The 21,235-nt window shown below is 33.7% G+C and overlaps 1 protein-coding gene and 1 long non-coding RNA gene across 3 annotated transcripts; both read right to left on the bottom strand.

Annotated features, from left to right (window-relative positions):
- Positions 1 to 2,952: 2,952 nt before the first annotated feature.
- On the bottom strand, positions 2,953 to 7,879 carry LOC109165646 (potassium transporter 10-like). Of its 2 annotated transcripts, XM_019314496.1 has the most exons (9): positions 7,559 to 7,879; positions 7,069 to 7,196; positions 6,200 to 6,425; positions 5,823 to 6,068; positions 5,553 to 5,603; positions 5,207 to 5,467; positions 4,935 to 5,102; positions 4,132 to 4,386; positions 2,953 to 4,036 (listed from the first exon to the last, which is right to left on the bottom strand). In XM_019314496.1, the coding sequence occupies exons 2-9, from the start codon at positions 7,183 to 7,185 to the stop codon at positions 2,994 to 2,996; spliced, it is 2,367 nt and encodes a 788-aa protein (XP_019170041.1). In that variant the 5' UTR covers positions 7,186 to 7,196; positions 7,559 to 7,879; the 3' UTR covers positions 2,953 to 2,993. The 2 variants fall into 2 exon arrangements, with proteins under 2 accessions (XP_019170041.1, XP_019170040.1); XM_019314495.1 differs by having other exon boundaries at positions 7,069 to 7,879.
- A 3,587-nt stretch (positions 7,880 to 11,466) lies between these two features.
- LOC109165084 lies at positions 11,467 to 19,955 on the bottom strand. The gene is made up of 3 exons (XR_002051485.1): positions 19,879 to 19,955; positions 19,135 to 19,140; positions 11,467 to 11,478 (listed from the first exon to the last, which is right to left on the bottom strand). It is a non-coding gene; the product is annotated as an uncharacterized LOC109165084 (long non-coding RNA).
- Between the last annotated feature and the right edge of the window lie 1,280 nt (positions 19,956 to 21,235).

The raw sequence follows: 21,235 nt of genomic DNA on the forward strand, positions 1-21,235 counted from the left end.
GGCGCCTAACGATTTTTTCAACATTGTTTATGAGTAAGGTATAAAAGTACAATTGTGTTACATGTATAAATACTACAACAATTTAAACAAAATTTCAGAATTAAGTAGTTACCATAAACGTTGAATGGGTCAAAAAAGAAGACGTGGAGAAATCCACATCCTTTTACCGTTTATAAACCCATGGATTGGGAGTGGGAAAGAGATAGATAGGCATGCGGTTTGAGGGGAGAAATGGTAGATTCTTTGGTGAATTTTGGGTGGACTAATTTTGGGAGGTTGACAGCTCTGAGACTTTGACGTGATTGCTTGAAATCCTTAATTTGGTTTTTTTTTTTTTTTTTTTTTTTTTTTGTTCAACACCAATTTATGTACAACACCTTGTGGAACAGATTTTATTTCTTCTTTTATTACTTCTGCTGTGGCTTTCTTGTCGCTCTTCCTTCTGTTTCTCCAAACACATTCTTAACAAAGTAACCAAAAAAAAATGTGATTAGTATTTTTGTCTCAAATGTTTGAATTCAATGTTGTTTCCTTTTGACTTACGATAATGCGTTGCTAGTCAAAGTTGTGCGAGGGGTAAAATTTACTTTGTAATCTTATCTAACAAATAATTACATTACACTAAATCAGTATAAGTTGTCAATAATTGATCATTTCAAACTAATTAAGAAGGTCAATAGATCACGATGACCTAAAATCAGTCTAGATTGTCCATAATTGATCAGGTCAAACCAATAAAGTTAATAGACGACTCTTATGACCAACTCAAATCAACATTGTCAATAGATAGCTTCTAATCTCCCACATTCTTTATTTTTGTGTTTAATGGCTTGTCATAATGACGAGAAAATAAATACCAGAAGGTGTCAAAGACCTTGTGATCAAACAGCATAATTGTGATTTTTTCAAACGGGAAATTACAAATTTAAATCTTAGTGGGGATAGTGACACTTTATATTTTAGTAGATTGAGAAAGTATGCAATAAATTAAAATACCAAGAAGGCATATTTCAATTTACTCCGTAATAATTACGTGTGAGTAGGGCTGATTTTTTTGTTTTTGTTTTTTTTGTTTTTGTTTTGTTTTGCCTAATAACGAATGAATAAACATGTTTTCAGCAAGTCAGCATAATTGGTATTGTTTTTTAGGGTATAATAATTTATTTTTATTTAAAACAAACAAGCTTTAAAATATATCATATGGTTCTTCACCTGTCAGAACTCAGAAGTGTGAAATGCCCTACTATGCATATACTGGTTTAATTCTTTATTATTTTTTTTTTTTTGAATAATACAGTACTGTTTTAAAATTAAAAAAAAATGAAAAAAGAAAAAAAATTACAAAAGTAGGTAAGGTAGTATTTAGTTTGACTTAACTTTTTAGTTAACGAAAGGGCAGTATATGAAAGTGAAATCAGAAAACCTTAACCCAAAAAATGCAATTTTAACTAATGTGTTTTAGAGATTATACACTTAAATCAATTTATTTAAGAGAAATGGTAATTTTGAGTTTAAGGTATTGACTCAATCTTTAATAAAAAACACGTATTGTTAAGTATGATTTTTTGTTTTTATTGACGAACATTTAATAAAACACATAGCAATTGACTCAATCTCTTAGTATTAAGTATGATTTTTTTTATCTTTGCTGACGAACATTTAAAAAACGTATGTTAAGTACGACTTTTGATCTTTGCTGACGAACATTTAAAAAACGTATGTTAAGTATGACTTTTGGTCTTTGCTGACAAACATTTAATAAAACACATAGCAATTGACTCAATCTCTTAATAATAAACATATTAAGTATGATTTTTTATCTTTGCTGACGAACATTTAAAAAACGTATGTTAAGTACGACTTTTGGTCTTTGCTGACAAACATTCAATAAAACACCTAGCAATTGACTCAATTCTTTAATAATAAACGTATTGTTAAGTACGACTTTTGGTCTTTGTTGACAAACATTTTAATAAAACATCTAGCAATCGACTCAATCCTTTAATAATAAATGTATTGTTAAGTACAATTTTTGGTCTTCCCTCTCTTATGATTAGACATTTAGGTTTGTTCATGCAAGGGCAACTCAGTTGGTACTAATGTGATAAATTATTGACAAGGAAGCAAGATCGATTTATGACAGCTACAATATGAGAGTTACACCCAATGTAATGTGCTTCTTGTAGACACCCGACACGGGTCTTCCCACCTAAGAAGGTACTGAGTTACCAAGAGTACCTTTGGCCGAATAACTACACTACACATAAGTCATCCATGGCGAATGATGGATTTGATTACTCGGGGTGGACCCGAATCACTAAATCCAGATAAGAATGTAGATAGTAAAGGAATGAATAGACGAAACGATGTCGTAAAGGTCGCAGAGACCGTATATTATATTAAATGCCGTAAATAGGCTATTACAATGATTTGTTATGACAAAGTATGTAAGATAATGAGAACGTGTATTAATAAGACAAGTTTGGGGGTTTTTATACAAGTCAAACTCCCCAACCGCCCCACCTAAACCGAGGAGTGGTTGCATCTCCCGTGTTGACCGCGCCCGGGCCGAGACCGAATCCGCGGGTCAACCGTGCCGAGCTCGACATGGCCGAGCTCACCATGGCCGGGCTCATAGAGCCGAGCTCACATGGTCGAGCTCATATAGCCGACTTCATATGGCCGAGGCGCCTTGAGCCGAGCACGGGGCTCAACCTCGGAGCCCCAAGTCCATTCCATACTTCCTTGCTCCGCTTTCGCGGGTCGGTTTGCTCTGATCATAATATATCTATCACCGTAATTTATCCCTCCATCATCTTGTCGAGGGTGCAATATGGGGGCTCTTGGGGCGAGGGATTTGCATTTTCTGGGCAAGGCATTTAAACTGTTGCTAAAGGGTAAGGAACTAGATGCAATTGACAACAGAGAGAGAAAAAGAGCAAGCCATGAAACTGTCCAAGAATTCAAAATGGTCTTATTGATGGGGAAAAAATTCATACATATATAATCTGTCCAACGTTCAAGAGGCTCTCATGAGGCACATTGAAAATTGCACTATTTTCCCTGCATATTTTCCTAAGAAATGCATATATATAGTCGATGGCGATCTTCCTATAAAACCGAGAATCTCTCCCTGCTCTCACTATTGTGTTCCCAAGAATGTGTACAACCCCGGAATCTCTACAAGCGTTCAAGAACTCCAGCTCGTCGACTTCTGTCTGCGTGCTGTCGAGCCCCGACGACATGGTCATGTTGCACCCGTGCCTAGGAGACTGCACGGGCACGATGGAGTCCACCGAGGACACCGTGAGGTCTGTGCTCGTGCATGTGTTGCCATTGTTCTTCGGCAGAAGGAAATCCCTCGATTGCTGTGTTTGCTGCCCGTACACGCTGTACTCGTCGGAATCCGAGCAGCCTTCCATCATGGACTCGAGGCGAACGAATGTGAAGAGGTTGTCAAACAGTTTCTTCTCAAAATCATCGTCTTTTTTGTGAAGGTCTTTGTAACCATACCTTGCAACACACCGGAACATGTGAAAGTTCTTCGGTCCTATCCTCTTCACGAGGAACCTCTCGTCTTCCGGGACTGTATAGACGGGGAGATACTTCACACACACGAATACCACTACTGAATGTGTAGCTGGTAGATTCGTGATGAAGTGAGAAAAAATATGGGGCACTCCACTTGCTAGCTCGGTGTAAACGAGCCCTATCCCGGGAACACGAACTAGGCCTAAGCTCGGGCCGAGCCCGAGAATCCAAGCCATCGAGACCTTGCTGTGCATCTCGAATTCATAGCGCTTCACCGTGCCATAGTGCCAAACGTACATGATTATCAGAAAAGCTGCAGCAATCACAAGCGGAACCCAACCGCCCTGATCGACCTTGAAAAGAACCGCCGAGAAGTAAGTGCACTCCACCACGAGAGATAATCCCGTGAAGATAACGACGATAATCCAGTGACAGTGCCAGACTAGCAACATTATCAAGATCATGAGAAGCGTGGTGACGAGCATGACTATCACGACCGCTGTGCCTGTTGTCATGTATTAGGGTTTAATGCTTTCGAACATGTCAAATTAAATCATGATTTCTATAAAGACGAGCATGTATATTGATGGACAAACTCACCGTAAGCATTGCCAATTTGACTCTGATTTCTGAATCCAGCCGTCACAGCAATGCAAAGAACCATGAGGATCCAATTGATATCCGGAATATATATCTGTCCGAGGAACTTCTTCGAAGTATGCACGACCTTAACTCTCGGAAAACAGCCTAACGCTAGAGCCTGCTTGATTATCGAAAACGTAGCAGATATGGTGGCTTGGCTCGCGACAATAGCAGCTAGAGTAGCAACGATAAAGACGGGCCAATATATGCTATCTGCCGAAAAAGAATTGAATGTCAATATTGTTGAGAGAGATGTAGAAGATTTGTTATATTACTTCGATGTCTCAATGGAGAGACAACAAACAAATATATACAGATTTAAAGGACACAATCCTACAGACACAAACTCTACACAATTAACAGACATATTCCTACAGACACAACTTTTGTGTTTCAATACTCCCCCAAGCTGGAGCATGTATATTATATACACCAAGCTTGTTACAAATGTATTCAATCCTATGACTTCTTAAAGCTTTAGTAAATATATCAGCTAATTGATTATTTGAGCCTACAAAGGAAGCAGTAATATCTCCGGATGCAACTTTCTCTCGAACAAAATGGTAATCAATTTCAATGTGTTTCGTTCTTTCATGAAAAACTGGATTTGACCCAATATGCAAAGCTGCTTGGTTATCACAAATGAGCTTCATGGATTCCTTTGTACAAAACTTTTGTGTTTCAACAAATATGTCATCTAAGGAAATTTCCCCGCATCCGAAATGAAGTAATGACTAATCATATTACAGACCAAGACAAACCTGGAATAGAACGGTAGAATGCATCGTTCACGTGATCTCGATGTTGAATGAGGTAGGATGCTTGCCCACAGTAGGCCAAAAGAAGGCAGGGGAAAACGATAACCGTGAAAGCAAGCTGAATTGCAGCCAGAGGAAAATGAGAAAGATCAGCAAAAAGCGCCTCGGTACCTGCCAATAGTGATCGAACAATAATTAGATCCAAAAACTTCAAATCAATCACGGGAACTAAAGGAGGAGAGAAGTAATTGCGGGGATTTAGAAGGAGGGAAAACCTGTAATGCTTAACATGATTCCCCCGAGGGATGTCCAGGCATCTTTCCTTCCCCTCCTGAAATACCGATATATGTATACAGGGGAAAAGGCCTTCAAAACCGAGCTATCGTATTTCCAGATGTTGAAAATGCCTATACCTCCTATTAAAAGAAACCAAAGTAGTACAATTGGAGCAAAAAGCCACCCGACCTTGTCTGTACCATAGTGTTGCATGCTAAACAAACCAACTAGTATAAGGACCGCAACAAGCACAACTATATCTGCGGAAACAGAAATACATAAAATTACATAACATACAACATATACGAGAAATATAGCTTCTGCAGTCTCGGAATAGAGTAGTACCAGTGCTCATCTTTGGATGCTCCACCTTGATTCCACCAGAAGCCGAAAGAACTGGAGAATTTTAAGCATACCAAACAATTCAGCGCAAAAATTAGTCTTTTTCCAATCTAGTCGGGGTCAGATTAAGCATTTCAAGACAAAATTGCACAAATAAAGGATAGTTACATTAAGCTTCCTTATACAACCTAGTCACGTCAGGAATTATAGTTTAATAAGCTTCCAAAACAAAACCAGCCCACTTAATTGGTCGAATTAATAAGACATAAGTACCTGATATAGCAGGAGTAAGAATTCCGTCCCCAATTACCATGCAAGTCCCAACAAGGACGAGAATAAGCAGCGCGTTTTTTCTGAATGCATATGCTTCCAGCCAACTCTTTGTTTTTGCAGCAAATGATTGCTCGTGAAATGTGTTACGGCTATAAGTCGTTAGCTCCTCATCCGTCCGGTGTTGATTGGGAATGGTTTTTATCTTAGCATGTCGACAGAGTAACGAATAAAGAGCAAAGGTCCCACCTAAACAGCAAAGAGGGCAACCCATAAGCTTTGCCGGTTCAGTAACTGTAAGAACTCATTATGCGAAATCTAATTCCAACCAAACATTAACGAAACGATTGAATGGTCAAACTCTAGGATTGGCATACTACCTTGGCCATTGTCACTCGCTCTACACACTATGAAAACGTATTTGAGGAGCGGTATAAGGGTGAGCGAGTAGATGATCAATGAAAGTGCTCCAATGATATCCTCGGTGTCTTCAATCCCATGGGGAAATGTATTGTAGAAAACATACAAAGGCGATGTCCCCAAGTCCCCATACACCACTCCCAGGCTCTGAAACGCAAGCTGCAATAGCAAAATCGAGGAGAACTTCTGCAATAAAAAAACAAACCGAATCAGCAAACAAAGACTAAAAAATCACACAATTGAAGCATGTGCTCCATCTCAACTAAAAGCCTAAGCTGATAGTTGGATTGCACATTAATGGCTATATGCTCAACACGCCCCTCACGTGTGCGATGGGTTCTAAGCAACACGTGGACCGTAGTCGCTTATAGGTGGCGTTGAGATTCGAACCCATGACCTTTGGTCTGGCTCTGATACCAAACACACACTAACACCTGAACTTTACAAGTCACTAACTGGATCATAAACAGCAGGTGCCAACCCAAAGTCAAAGTTTACTGATCAAGAAAATAATTGTCTTTGTCAACATTTAGATTAAATCTATTGCAATGAATTACCTTAAAAGTTGAAACATCCATTAAAAAAAACTCTAAGCTTTAACAAAAGTAGGGTAATCAATTAATTACTAAACCCCAGAAGCATGAGGTTAGTTCTTACTAATTCTGTACTTGGCCTACCTAATCACAGAACAAAGTTCCAATGCAAATACAGCAAGAAAGAAGAAGAATCAACTGAGTTATCCAATAGAAAGCTGATAAAAAGGATATCCTTTAGGCTTTAACCCAACAATCCAGCATAGAAAAGCATAAACAGAGAATTTAATGTTTACCTTTTCTCTGTACATGGTTTTTAGCCTTCCAGCCTCCTCTTCCATAGGTTGATCAAGTTTTTGGTCCAAAACCCACATCCCTCCCTTAGTTTCAGTGGAGTCTTCATCAAATTCCATTGTAGAAGCCTCTGTTTTTTACAGAAAAAGTTTATTCCACTGGTGATAGAGCTATAGAAGGCGGCTATACAAGCTTAAACAGAAGGAAATCCAACAAGAATTCCCACTCAATTAATTACAAGCATCCAAGAAAAAGGTGCAGAGCAAAGCTGGTACTTTTACCAAAAACCCCCACACCCAGCACTATACCTCACATACATGATACACCTATATTCAATAGAAAGAAAAAAAAAAAAAAAGATTTGTCTTTTACTCGGCAATTGGTACAGGAATTTCCCCAGTGGGGTCAAGCTGAGAACCCCAACTCCAATCAATTCCAACCACACAACACAACACCCCAAACCCAACCCAATAGGCAATCGGATTGAATCACCTGAAATGAATGAACCCCGTTTCTTTTCTTGCTTTTTTTAGCTCGGGATTTTCAACCCATTTTTTGCTTTGAAAGAAACGAGCTTTGGTTAGAAGGACGGAAAAGAAGTCTCTGAGAAGAGTGATTATTCAGGGCAAATTCTTTCTGCACTTCAAATTTTACCAAACGAAAAATGTTATCTTTTCTCTCTCTCTCTCGCAATCAGCTGGTATGATGAACACAGCTAGACAGATGGGCAGCGCCGCAGAGGATGGGGACGAGATAGAGAGAGTCGGAGAGTGGTCGTTGTCAGTTGTGCGAATCTTCCCGGAATCATTACCAGATGCGACAACCTTGTGATTTAAGACTGCAAATCTGGGTTTAACGTTGCTTACTGTACTTTACTCACTCTTCTAATGTTCTAATTACTCTCTATTAAAGATAACAAGTCAACGTGCTCTTCTTGTGTGCTTTTCATTTTTTATTTTTTATTTTTTTTTTATCCTAGGATGCTTATAATTTTTAAGTTATCACATACTCCGTGTAAATTAATAATGTATTTTAATTGGAACAATATTTATATTATTGATTATTTTCATAAATTAAGTAATCATAAATAATAAGAAGGAGAAATGACTCATTATGCTACGAATAATTTAATTGAGACATACAAATAACATTTAACATGACAATATATGATATGTGTGGGTTACATATGTATACATAGCAAACTATAATATATAATAATCTTGCTTCTAGCTTAAATAGATATGAACGTGACTTACAGTTACTAGAATTTCTTTTAACGAAGATACGCTGAGTATTAATTGATGATGCTATTGGAGAATACACGATACTGATAGTAGGTTGAGTTAATTGAGTTTCTCCCTTCCTCTTCACTTTTTTTTTTTTTTTTTTTTTTTTTTTTTTTTTTTTTTTAAGATGAACAACTCTCAATATTTTATAAGAACAAAAGATTGTTGGCATTGAGCATATATAGAAAATATTTAATAATAATAACCATAAAAGGGAAGTCATAATGTAATATGCATAATTACAATAAAAGATTGTTGGTATTGAACAAATATAGAAATATTTAATAATAGCCATAATAGGAAGTAATGTACTAATATACATAATTAAATACCAAAGGTAATTAATAAGGAATAATCTAATTTTGTGATCTCTTCTAAATTTACCTCTTAAATTTACTCTTAAGTTGTAATAAAACTTTATATTCATTGAAAAATCATGAATTGACTTATTACATCAAGAGTTTATATATATATATATATATATATATATATATATATATATATATATATATAGAGAGAGAGAGAGAGAGAGAGAGATTTTATGGTTTTGATTTGATTATGAGATTTAATTTAAGTTATTTATACCCTTTTTCTTATATTTAATTTAGCATTGATATATAAAATTTATAATATAAAAATCACATTAAACATATTAAAGAATACTTATTTGATGACAACTAAAATGAATTGAATAATGTATTCAACAAATTAAATTAAATATTGGCATGGTTTGTGGTCCACTGGTATCCAGTTTGGTCCCTTATGTGGGAGGTTTAGTGTTTGAGCCTTAGTGTAGGTGAATATTGTGTATATGTTGGGTGTCCCCCTTCCTTTAAGAAAAAAAAAACAAATTAAATGAGTATAGTAACATATTAATTTCAGATTGTGTTATATTTTGTGAATTACATTGATTGGATCATTGCCTAATCATATCGTATGTATATAGACCAAATTTGACATACACAACGTTTACTTGATAAATGATAATAAATAATAGACAAATAATTTATTATTTGTGTATTTGTGATTTAAGTGAAATGGGTTTCAGATTCAATCCCTTTTAAATATACTTTCAAATATGAACATTACAAATAGCGCAATAAGCATCAAGGAAGACCTATTAAATGAGATTTAATAACAATTTGACTTAAAATTAGCAAAAGATTCAATAAAAAAAAAAATTCGAATAATAGGTGTAAGCAATGAATCATAGTATTATACAAAATAATACTCCTTAATAATAGTGGACAACCTCATATGTACTCCAGGAATTGGACTCAGGACATTAAGAACACTGGCTATCAAACTAACAACAACAATAATAAAATGGAACAAATTCATTAAAGTTGATTGAGCGGTTGGTTTAATAACTACAAGATTCTAAGTTCAAATTCCAATAAAAACAATAGTATACACCTTTAAATAATAGTTGCGATTTTCATTATCATCTAAATAATAATAATAAAACTCAATAATATATAGGCGACTTTAGTAGCAGGAAATAAGAGACAATAAGATCTCAATAATTAAACTAAGTGTCATAGGTGTTGGACACAATAGATAAACATTTTATATGGGGGAGGTTTGCTAGAAGCTATGGCTTTTGATTTTTATATGTTTTAGTAGGTTTTTGATGTAATGTGGAATTTAAAAGTTTGATAGATTTTTGTTTTGGGGTGTTGGACAAGGGAGGTCCACATGCAATTGATAGGTGTTTCTAAAATATAGTGCCTCTTTTTTTTCTTCTCAAAAATAATGGCAATACCTAACATATGAATGATTGTGTGTACTAATTTAATATGATATTATGTGAGGTTGCATCTATCTGGTGGGCGCATATATATAAATTATAATAACATGATTTATATATATATTTTTTGTTATAAAATCAGATAGTTAATGAATATTGTTGTTGAATCCTAGACTTGGGGTGTCCACAATTAAGTGAAAAGGTTAGGCTTGAAGATCAAACAACAAGAATAATGAAGATATAATAGTAAAATGGTAGTCATTTTAGTTGTAACTTTTTAGACCAATTAATGGGAGAAGATAGGGTGGCATAACATTCTAGAGTATGGTTATGTACACCTTCCCCCTTATGCATTCTGCCCGTCTACTTGGGTGCCACGTATCCTAGACGTAAGGATACTCCTCTGCCCAATAAACCACCAGAAATATTATCTATTTCACTAAAAAATATTAATAAAAGTTAAATTCATGATTTTTAGATACAATAATTATACTATACTTAGTCATTCATTTCAAGGCATAAAAGTTGTATTCTTATTAGTATATGATGGGTAAATGCGTAGTAAGACTACCCAGTCAGTAGGATCCCAATATAGTGCCACTTAGTCAGTAGGATCCCGACAGAGTGCCACGCGGTCCATATGATTCAAACGGAGTGCTACTCGATCAATAGGAACCCAACATAGTGTCACCCGGTTGCACCGCTCGTATTGAAAAGCCTGGTGATGTGTAAAGACGCTCCAGGATTACCCGTGAAGTCGGCCAGTAGAGTGCCACACGGTCGGTCCGTCAGGGCCACCCGGTCGGTTTGCTGCTTGACCCACTTTGCAAGTTGGAGGGTTTAGCTTATGCTACAAGTAAAGGAGATCCACTTGTGCCTGCAAGGAGGGTGGCTGACATCGTGCATAAATGATGATTCTATCACCTAAGCAATTAGTCTACGAGTAAATGCAGAGCTACCGACTGAGCAGACCAACGTGAGCGCGCCACGTCAAGCAACTTGCATCTGGATCATTAAATGCACAACCGACTTACTTAGTATAAATAGGGAGGGGGGGGGGGGGGGGGGGGGGGTTTCCTCCCCTCACTTGTGAGATCCATCTCATTGTAATAACAACACATCACTTGTAATATTCAGTACTCTGTAACATCACACCACTTGTGATTTACCATACATTGCAATATACTTCACTTGTAATTGCTCGTTACTTGTAATAAAACATTGCCTCAAATCGCTCAGTAGTCACCCGGTAAACCAACGATCAATTGACCAATCGAGTGTCCTCTTTTACTTGTTTGCAGCATACATATTCGTAGCATAGTTGTAACCGCCGGTTTCACTTATGCTATTAGTATATAATTTTGACTATAATACCCCTCTCAAATCTATGTCTCTAATTACTATCAAGATTTCTAATTTTGATATGACTATTCAATTTCTTCAATATTTGGTCACTTTTCAATTTTTTTGACCAACCTAAACTGAAAAATAAGTACAAAATAAACTGAACAAAAAAAAAGAAGAAGAAGAAGAAGCAAGGCAATCTTGATAGCCAGGGGCCTAATTTGAAAAGGATATTATAGTTGAGGGGTAAAAATGAAAGAAAGAAATCTATTAGTATATTGTATATTAGAATGCTCCAACATGCATGTTCTCTCTCCTTGTAAATATATATAACAATATTTATAACTTCATTATTCAAAAATAGCTTATAATAAATTTATTATAAATAACAGTAGAAATATATCATTTAATCAAATATATTAAATGGTGTTTGGTAAAATAGCTGTTAGCTACTTAGCTGATTGATGGTTAGTGGATTTGACTAGTTGATAGCATTAGCTGATTGTAAAAAGATGTTTGGTAAGTTAATTGTTAGTTGATATCTGATTACATACAAAATGGCTTTCTAAAAAAGTTGTTTTGAGCAGTTTTTTGAATTTCAGTGTTTTCGAGCAATAAACTGATACAAAAAACTAATTAATTAAAGTTGTTTAACCAAGTCAAACATCTAATAGTGGTCAAACAATCCAAAATTGGTTGATAGACTAACTATTTTACCAAACAGGATCTATATAACTCTCTTAAATTTGTATGCGTAAGTTGAAACATGATTTTTTTAAACTTTTTATTTTTGTGATGAAGAAAACGTACAATCACTATTCAAATGTGTGCACAAACTATGCTCATGTGTAATAACACGTAAATTACACACACACACACACACACACACACACACACACACATATATATATATATATAAGGTTAATTGTACTAGAAAGATCATGTACGACAAGCTTGAACGAAAAGATATTGATAATAATAAACTCATGACATTTGAGTAGATACTCTAATTACTTAATCATCTCTTTTTAGGACAAACAGACAATATTTTTGGGATCTACGGAGTATATTGAATACTAACATCGTTGCAGATTGTTTAAGAAACATAATTAATGGCTCCACTAATAAGTGCAATATAATTGGTGTTTGGCAAATAAAGAATACCAAATGGCATAATAATAATTAATACACCGCATGATCTTCATCAAATATTTTACTCTCATTCTAAAATATTCCTTTGAATTCACTTCCTCGTACATGCGTGATTGATCGTTACCTTTTGTATAAAATATGGTTTTATAGATTTTGACTTTTAAAATAGAGCAATTCCGTTTATCTTTACCATAATAAAAACAAACTCATACTAATTTTTATTTAAGTAGCACATTATGATAAATGATAAAACAAAGCACAAAAAAAAAGGAAAAAAAGAAAGCAAAGTACGAAATTTGAAGAAAATGTACAAATATTAAAAAAGAATATAAGTGTGTATTTGTAAATATTTTTCCATTAAATATGTTTAAACACGAGTTCATTTCTTACTTTCCAAAAAGCCCGCATAGAAAAATCAAGGAAAGAAGGGTGTTGATTGAGTTCATCTATAAGAAGAGCCCAACGCCCCTCTTTCTTAATTTCTTCAAATAATTGTTCATCCAATGTTCTCACTTCTCACACCAGATGTGCAATAAAAGTAGAATCTAAGACTCTTATAAAAGGAAGCTCTTTTTGAAATTTAGTTGTTTTCTTGTATTGATCTATCAAGAATGATGAAGTGGCTTAGAAAGGAATTGTTTGAAAAACAAGCCATTAAGTATACAATTTATGATGCCCATAAACTTTAATTTAAAAAATAAAGCCTTGTGTTGGCAAACTACCGAATGCACGTGCCAACAATACATTCAACTATCTTAAAAATGTACTTTTTGTTATGGTCCATACAGCACTGTGTGGACCAACAATTTATCTAGGGACTTTGAGCCTTTGATTCTTTGGGCCAAAAAAGTTTAAGAACATATACAATAGACTAATATTTCTGGCAAATTATTGTGTGGATCATGGTCCACACAATGTTATGTGGACCATAATAAAAAGTACATTTTTAATATACTAAATGTACATTATTTTTGTACTGAATGTATATTATACAATATAATGTATACTCAAAATAAAAATAATGTACATCCCCTGAATACAGTGTACATCATTTTTGTACTGAATGTACATTATTTTTGTATTGAATGTACATTATTTTATAGTTGACAAAATATGGTCCACACAACTTGTGTAGACCATGGTCCACACAATAATGATTGAATATTTCTTATGCGCGATGCACAAAAAATAGATGCCCAATATTAATATTTTATATTAAAAATTTAAATATATTTAGATTTTAAATATTTAAATTATTGTAAATAATAATAATAATAATAATAATAATAATAATAATAATAATAATGTAAAACATTTTTATAAATTTAATATTTATATTTTAAGAAATAACTAATATATAATCCCAATATATAATGTGTATATTATTCTCCCAAAAGGTTGAATCCCTAATCCTAAGCAACCCCCTTCCCTCCCCCCCCCCCCCCCCCCCCCTCCGACCCGACAGAGCATGGTGGATAAAAAATAAGAAAATATATGGTGGATACATGTGTATGATAGCAATAGTGGAAAAGATAACAGAAGTTATAACGGTGGGGGTATGTTTGTCCAAAATATTGTATAGTACAACATTTATAGCATAATGTATCATAAAACTTAACGGAAAAAACGGACATAAATGAAGAGTATAACCTCCATCCACACTTATTATGTTTTTAGATATTACATGGTAAAGAATTATGAGTGTTTCAAAAAAAAAAAAAAAAAAAAACAATATAACCAAGGTTGGGGAATAAAGTAGCGTGCAACAAAAATATGTACTTGTTGATAAACTTTTTTAATTTTAATTTTTTAAAGTTCAACATCGGAATAATAATTTATTTTTTTTCTCACTTCATTACACAAAGAATAAAAATTGACATATTTTAAAGCCATGTTAACAATATTATATCATAAATAATGGATAAAAAAATTCGTAGAATAATTAAAATTTATTAATATAGAGAGTTAATTACCGAAATGGTCCATTGACTATAGCGAAATTATCAATTTGGTCCTTGACTATTTTTTTGACCAATTAACTCCCTCAACTTTAAAAATCTTAACCAATTTGATCCTCCTTTAGTCAACCGTTAATTTGGGACTAAATTGGTAATTCGCTATAGTCAAGGGATCATTTTGGTAATTAACTTTAAGGGTGGGCAATCCGGTTCAGTTTTCTTGAACCGAACTTACCAAACTAGCTAGATTTGGTAATATACCGAACAACCGAACGGTAATAGATTCTTGTATACCGAACGGTTCAGTAAAAACTCGAAGTCTCTAACCGAACTGAATTGTTCGGTAAAAATTGAATAGAACCGAATACCATTTGATCTTTGGATTGCTATTTTGTTATATATTAGACTTTGGATATGGACCATGTAAACACCATAACACATAATATAGAACTTTAGATAACAAACCATAAAGAAATCAAATAAAACATTTATGAGAGATACCCGTGAGAATATGAACTGAACGACAGATCAATCAGCAAGGGACTTGAATTTACTTTTCATTTATTTATTTATTTGTTTATTATTATTATTATTATTATTATTATTATTATTATTATTATTATTATTATTATTATTATTATTATTATTATTATTATTGTATATTTTTAAAAAATCAAATGATATTCGGTTTAGTTCAATTTTTTACCGAACAATTCGGATCGGTTCAGATCGATTTTTTATTGAACCGTTCGGTATACAAGAATCCAATACCGTTCGGTTGTCCGGTATATTACCGATCCAAACTAGTTCGGTTCGAGAAAACTAAACTAACTGAATTGTCCACCCCTAAAGTTAATTACCAAAATGGTCCCTTGAATATAGCGAAATTACCAATTTGGTCCCAAGTTAACGGTTGACTAACGGTCAAATAGTTGACCAAATTGGTTAAGATTTTTTAAGTTGAGGAACTTAATTGGTTAAAAAAATAGTCAATGACCAAATTGATAATTTCGCTATAGTCAATGAACCATTTCGGTAATTAACTCTTAATATATAGTTTGTGTAAACAGGATATAATCTATATAAGGAATGGTACTAGGTTTTGGTCTTCTTATTATTTTCTTCAAAGTTAATGTGAGATGATTAATGTGTGCGTGTGTGACGTATATATATATTTATGAGTTTGGATAACTGTTTCACTAGTGACGGGCACACGCAAATAAATGTAAATGTCCTTAATTTTAGTCAATTTTTTTGGCTAAGAATAATAATGATGCGGGCTTTAACCTTATCTGCAAACAAAAATTCCACTACGATAAGGCCATCTGATCTCGCCAGATATTTCTGTAGGCATCCATTTACTTAGCATTACTTTGTCCATGTGTTAACCCCTTTTTTGTTAAAACATCCAAATTAAATATTCAATAACCTAAGGCATCCCTTCCTTACTGTTGAGCATATATAATATCATAAATGTGAAATTCAATTATTAGTTTAGACTTTTAGTTGAGATGGAATACATGTTTTAATTTAGTATCAGAGTTATGTCAAAAGTTATGGATTTAAACTCTTAATATTTGATTAAAGATAGATGGGTCTCTTCCACTCAATCACACCCCAAGTTTTAGTGTTTTACATAGCAATATATGAATTGGTTGATGTATTAATTTTGGAATCCAACTTCATTAATCAATCTATTTGGACTATATATTAAGGTGGCATGATGGCATCGAGTTGCGTCTAGAACTGAATAACGATCTAACAAGCTTATCTAAATCAGAATTGACGCGGACAACAATTGATATTATAAAACTCCCTTTTGATCTATAAATTTATTTATTCCTTCTCACATAAAAACTAATGATAAATATTCTTCTTCCCACTAATGATAAATATTCACTCTTCATTCTTTTAAACCTAAGAACCTCCCACACTGCGGCCCGACAGAGCATTTGAGAGGATGTAAATTATGATAACTCAACTGAACATAAACTACAGAGTATTTGGGAGGATGTAAATTATGATAACTCAACTGAACATAAACTATAGAGGCTAGACATTTGCTTACTGCGCACAAGAAGTCCCCCTCACAATATTCACTCTTCATTCAGAGGATGTGTGGTTGATTTTATGATTTTTATTTTATTTTTAAATTTTGCTAATTTTCATAAGGATAGTTGGGTTGATATTAACGCTTGTTTTAAATATATATAGTATTTTATATAGTTGTAATGCATGATTGTAGGGAAGAAATTTATGGTAAGTTTAAATTTCTTTGGTGATGTAGTCTTTTTTCTTTTTTTAATTGTCTATCGTTTGAGTTTAATATTATCTATATTTGTAATTGATTTGTGTAGTTTTTGAGAGAATGTATTAGTGTGCACTGTGGGCTCAATTGGTGCATTTGCAATGTCGGTCTCCGTTGTTGCGTTTTCGTCAATGTGTGCACCTCATTGTGGCCTAGTGTGCATTTTGTGTTCATGTGATATGTGTGTGCATTGTATACTTGGCGTGCGTGTACCATAGTACATATGTGTACGCATTTGCTTGTGGTGGTGCATGATGTGTATGTGTGCATTTCATTGTGAACGTGTGCAAAGTGAAATTTTAGAGTGTATAGTGTAATGTATAAGTGTAGCGTGTGTATACACGATTCTGGAAACATTGCATGGTGCACGTGATATTGTGCTTGAGTGCACACAGTCGCCCAAAGCACATCACAACACCCCATTATTATTTAAATGAAAGGATTTAATAATATAGAAACTCCTATTTTGTCATTGACTTACCTATGAGATGATTTAAGTGAGAACATGCTTCTAGGTACAAAGTAAGGATTGATATGATTTATCCATTTGAGTAGATCAACTGCAGATGGTTGTTAAAAATAAAGAAAAAATAGCAGGTTAGTTTTATAAATATTACAAACTTTTTAATTATAAAATTGACCCATATATATATATATATATATATATATATATATATATATATATATATATATATATATATATATATATATTGTTTTTTTTACTACAATCTTCAACTATTGATGAACCTTAATGGACGATCGTGATCCGTCATAATTTTTTACAAGATAAGTTGTAGTCATTTGAACCTACTCCATATATAATTTTTAGATTTTTTTTTTAAATTACCAATAATTTGAGATCTAACATACCCGCAACTTCTAATTTCTTGACAAATTTAGTATTACTTAAAAATTGCTCTCTACTTTCTCACATGGGAAATTAAAGTTTGCTAGAATGTCTAAAAATTAAATCATTTATAACAATATGGACTGAATATGATGAAATATTGAAAATAGGAGACTACAATTTCTAAAAATAATAATACAAATAAAATAGAAGTATAAATTTGCCAGCCTAACCCAAATGTAGTGGCAGACAAGCTAGCCTCGACGGCTCTCAAATTCCAAGCTGGCTATCGAGACCTCCAGGATGCACCCGTAGACCTTTTGAAAGACCTCAAGCTTGATTAGCTGGGAGCGGTGGCCTTCAGGCGTATTTGATTCTCGAGGGTTATCCCCTCTCCTTTTAATAAAAAAAAATAAATAAATAAAAAGAAGATAAAGTGAAATCAATACTGTTTCTTCGTTGCCAAAATAAAAAAAAAAAAAAATTCAATACTTGTACAACATAATATTAGTGTGACATTTGATGAATGAGATTTCAAAAACAATTTTTTTTTTTTTAAAAAAAAAAAGTACCGATAGTTTTGTTCAATTAAAAAAAAAAAATAAAGAAAGAAAGAAAGCAAAAGCAAAACACACAACCATTACCATACGATCCTAAGATAGCGATGGAGCAAACTTAATTGGCTTATGACTACACGTGGACCGACCACATGCCTCTACTATAAAACATTAATTATATGGAGATTGAAAAATCTCCCTTGTACTTACCAAAAAACCCATGAGTATTATGAGGGTGGGGGGCACAGGGCATGTGCATCTTATTCTATTCTGCCTTATTTTTCGTATTTTCATATTTTCTCTATATTCCTTATCACGATAGCATGTCATTGATAATAATAGATAACACATTAATATTTATTTTCTCCTTCGATCAATGAAAAATATATACGTGAAAGTTTTTGTCAAAATTATTAATAAATTATATTTATGAGTTTTTAATCAAATTAAAATTGGATGCTTCAAAGTCTTCACGAGTAGTTTTGATTGGATACGCTTTAGTCTCTCATTAATCGTGAAATATTAATTGACATAGAGAAAATTCAATGAGAAAGTGAAAGTTTTATATGTATATTAGAATTCTAAAACGAGAAAAAGTTATGTAATGAGATAAGTTTCTCCTTTTAAGTTAATGTTGATGATCAATCACAAGCCGCTACAACAATGGTGTGTTTAGAAATTGCTTTGGGAAGTGTATTAGTGGTTTCACCATTGGTGTGGCCGTGTGGACATCTCCTCCATTGATCGACTTTTTATTTTATTTTATTTTTTTGAAAACACCATTGGACGATTTATCATGGACTTTCGTTAACTAAGTTGACAAAGATGATTTAGAAATATGATAATTATTAAAATTGTCTTGTTACCGGAGACTCAAAAGATCCAAGAAGTTGAGATACAAGGGATCAATACTTCCATTCGATGTTGAAAAAATCGCTAGGTGCCTTCTAGGCGCCTGGGGACCGCCTAGAGTGCCTAGAGCGCCTAGGAGGCCGACCGCCTAGCACCTAGGCGTGATTTTTGCAACACTGTTTCCATTGATATCCTAGAGGAGATCAGAGCACTCATGTAATAATAATGAACTTTTTCAAATATATATATATATATATATATATATATATATATATATATATATATATATATATATATATATATATATATATATATATATATATATATATATATATATATATATATATATATATATATATATATATATATATATATATATATATATATATATATATATATATATATATATAGTGAAAGGTTCCCGTGCGGTTGAAAGGTTCCCCGTGCGGTTGTGCGGTTATTAATGTGCGTGAGATTTGTACTCAATGTGCGTGAGTGTTGTGTCTAATGTGCCTGAGATTTGTACTTAATATGCGTGAATGTGTAAAATGCAGCAGAAAATATGGATATCAGCTTCTTCCCCATCCCCAGTAGCCATTGGCCCCTCCCTGATAATGATGATCCATATTTTCGTGCAGTTGAAAGGTTCCCGTCCACCACCACCCAATTTCCCGGCCGAAATCTTTGTTTTCTACTCTCCAACCCCACTTTACTTTTCGTCTCAATTCAACCACCACCATGATAACCGCCCCAAGCACAATATAATGGTTTTGTAAGTGCCCTGAATAGTGAATACCACCATGGAAACCCAATCTGGACACCATCTTTTTGAATGGAGCGTTTGGGAGTATTATTTTCGGGAACTACTCACATATATTAAGCATAAATCTCACGCATATTAAGCACTATACTCAGGCACATCAAGTACAAAACTCACGCATATTAACATGACGCACATTAAGTACAAATCTCAGGCATATTAAGCACAACACTCACGCACATTAAGTATAAACCTCACGCACATTAATCCACCGCACAACCGCACGGGAAGCAACAAATGCACATGATCCCTTCCCTATATATATATATATATATATATATATATATATATATATATATATATATATATATATATATATATATATATATATATATAGGGAAGGGTTCAGGTGCGGGTATATCTTTCCATGCGGTTGTGCGGTTAGATCTGAGTCGTTGATCAAATCTAGATCAACGGCTCAAATCAATGAAAATTTTTAAAAAAAAAAACGCGTGTTTGGAAGTAAGAAGCATAAGCTAAAAATGACGCACCTTAAGTGTTAGATCTTAAGCACAAACTCACGTACATTAAGTACAAATCCACACACATTAAGCACAACCTCACGCACATTAAGCACAAAACCCACGCACTTTAAGTATTAACTCACAAACCTTAAGTTTTAACAACTACTGACATTGAGCACAAACTCACGCACATTAAGTACAAAACTCACGCACATTAAGCACAACCTCATGCACATTAAGCACAAAACCCACGCAATTTAAGTATTAACTCACAGACCTTAAGTTTCAACAACTACTGACATTAATCACTAACCTCACGCACATTAAGCACAAACCCTACGCACATTAAGCACAAACTCCACTCACATTAAGAACAAATCTCACGCACCTTAAGCACAAAAGCCCACACTTTAAGTTTTAACAACTACTCACATTAAGCACAACCCCACGCACATTAAGCACAAAACTCACGCACCTTACGCACAAGACTCACGCATCTTATATACAAAACTCACGCACATTAATCACAGAACCGCTCGCCTTAATTTTGACCTAGATGCAAAAATTACAAAATTGCCACCGCATTTTTTTTTTAATTTTGGTAATTCTGGACGTTGATTTAAGTGAGATGAATGACCCAAATTAAACCGCACAATCGCACCAGAACCTAATTATATATATATATATATATATATATATATATATATATATATATATATATTAAAGCTAAGGGAGGCAATAATGCTTCATCATCATTCATCTCTTCTAGGTCTTTATATTTTTTTGTCATCCTCTAAAAATATGAAACCGATCATTTTCGTAAAGATTATC

Source organism: Ipomoea nil, unplaced genomic scaffold (assembly GCF_001879475.1).
Source record: "Ipomoea nil cultivar Tokyo-kokei standard unplaced genomic scaffold, Asagao_1.1 scaffold3069, whole genome shotgun sequence".
In the NCBI taxonomy this organism is placed as follows: Eukaryota; Viridiplantae; Streptophyta; class Magnoliopsida; order Solanales; family Convolvulaceae; genus Ipomoea; species Ipomoea nil.

Bases quoted from the DNA above. Each gene is read 5' to 3' on its own strand.
- LOC109165646 (XM_019314496.1), bottom strand. From the start codon at position 7,185: ATGGAATTTGATGAAGACTCCACTGAAACTAAGGGAGGGATGTGGGTT. The intron at 6,069-6,199 runs GTAGTATGCCAA...TTTGCTGTTTAG, and splicing joins AGCGAGTGACAATGGCCAAG to GTGGGACCTTTGCTCTTTAT. The intron at 5,468-5,552 runs GTACTACTCTAT...CTGTTTCCGCAG, and splicing joins GCATCCAAAGATGAGCACTG to ATATAGTTGTGCTTGTTGCG.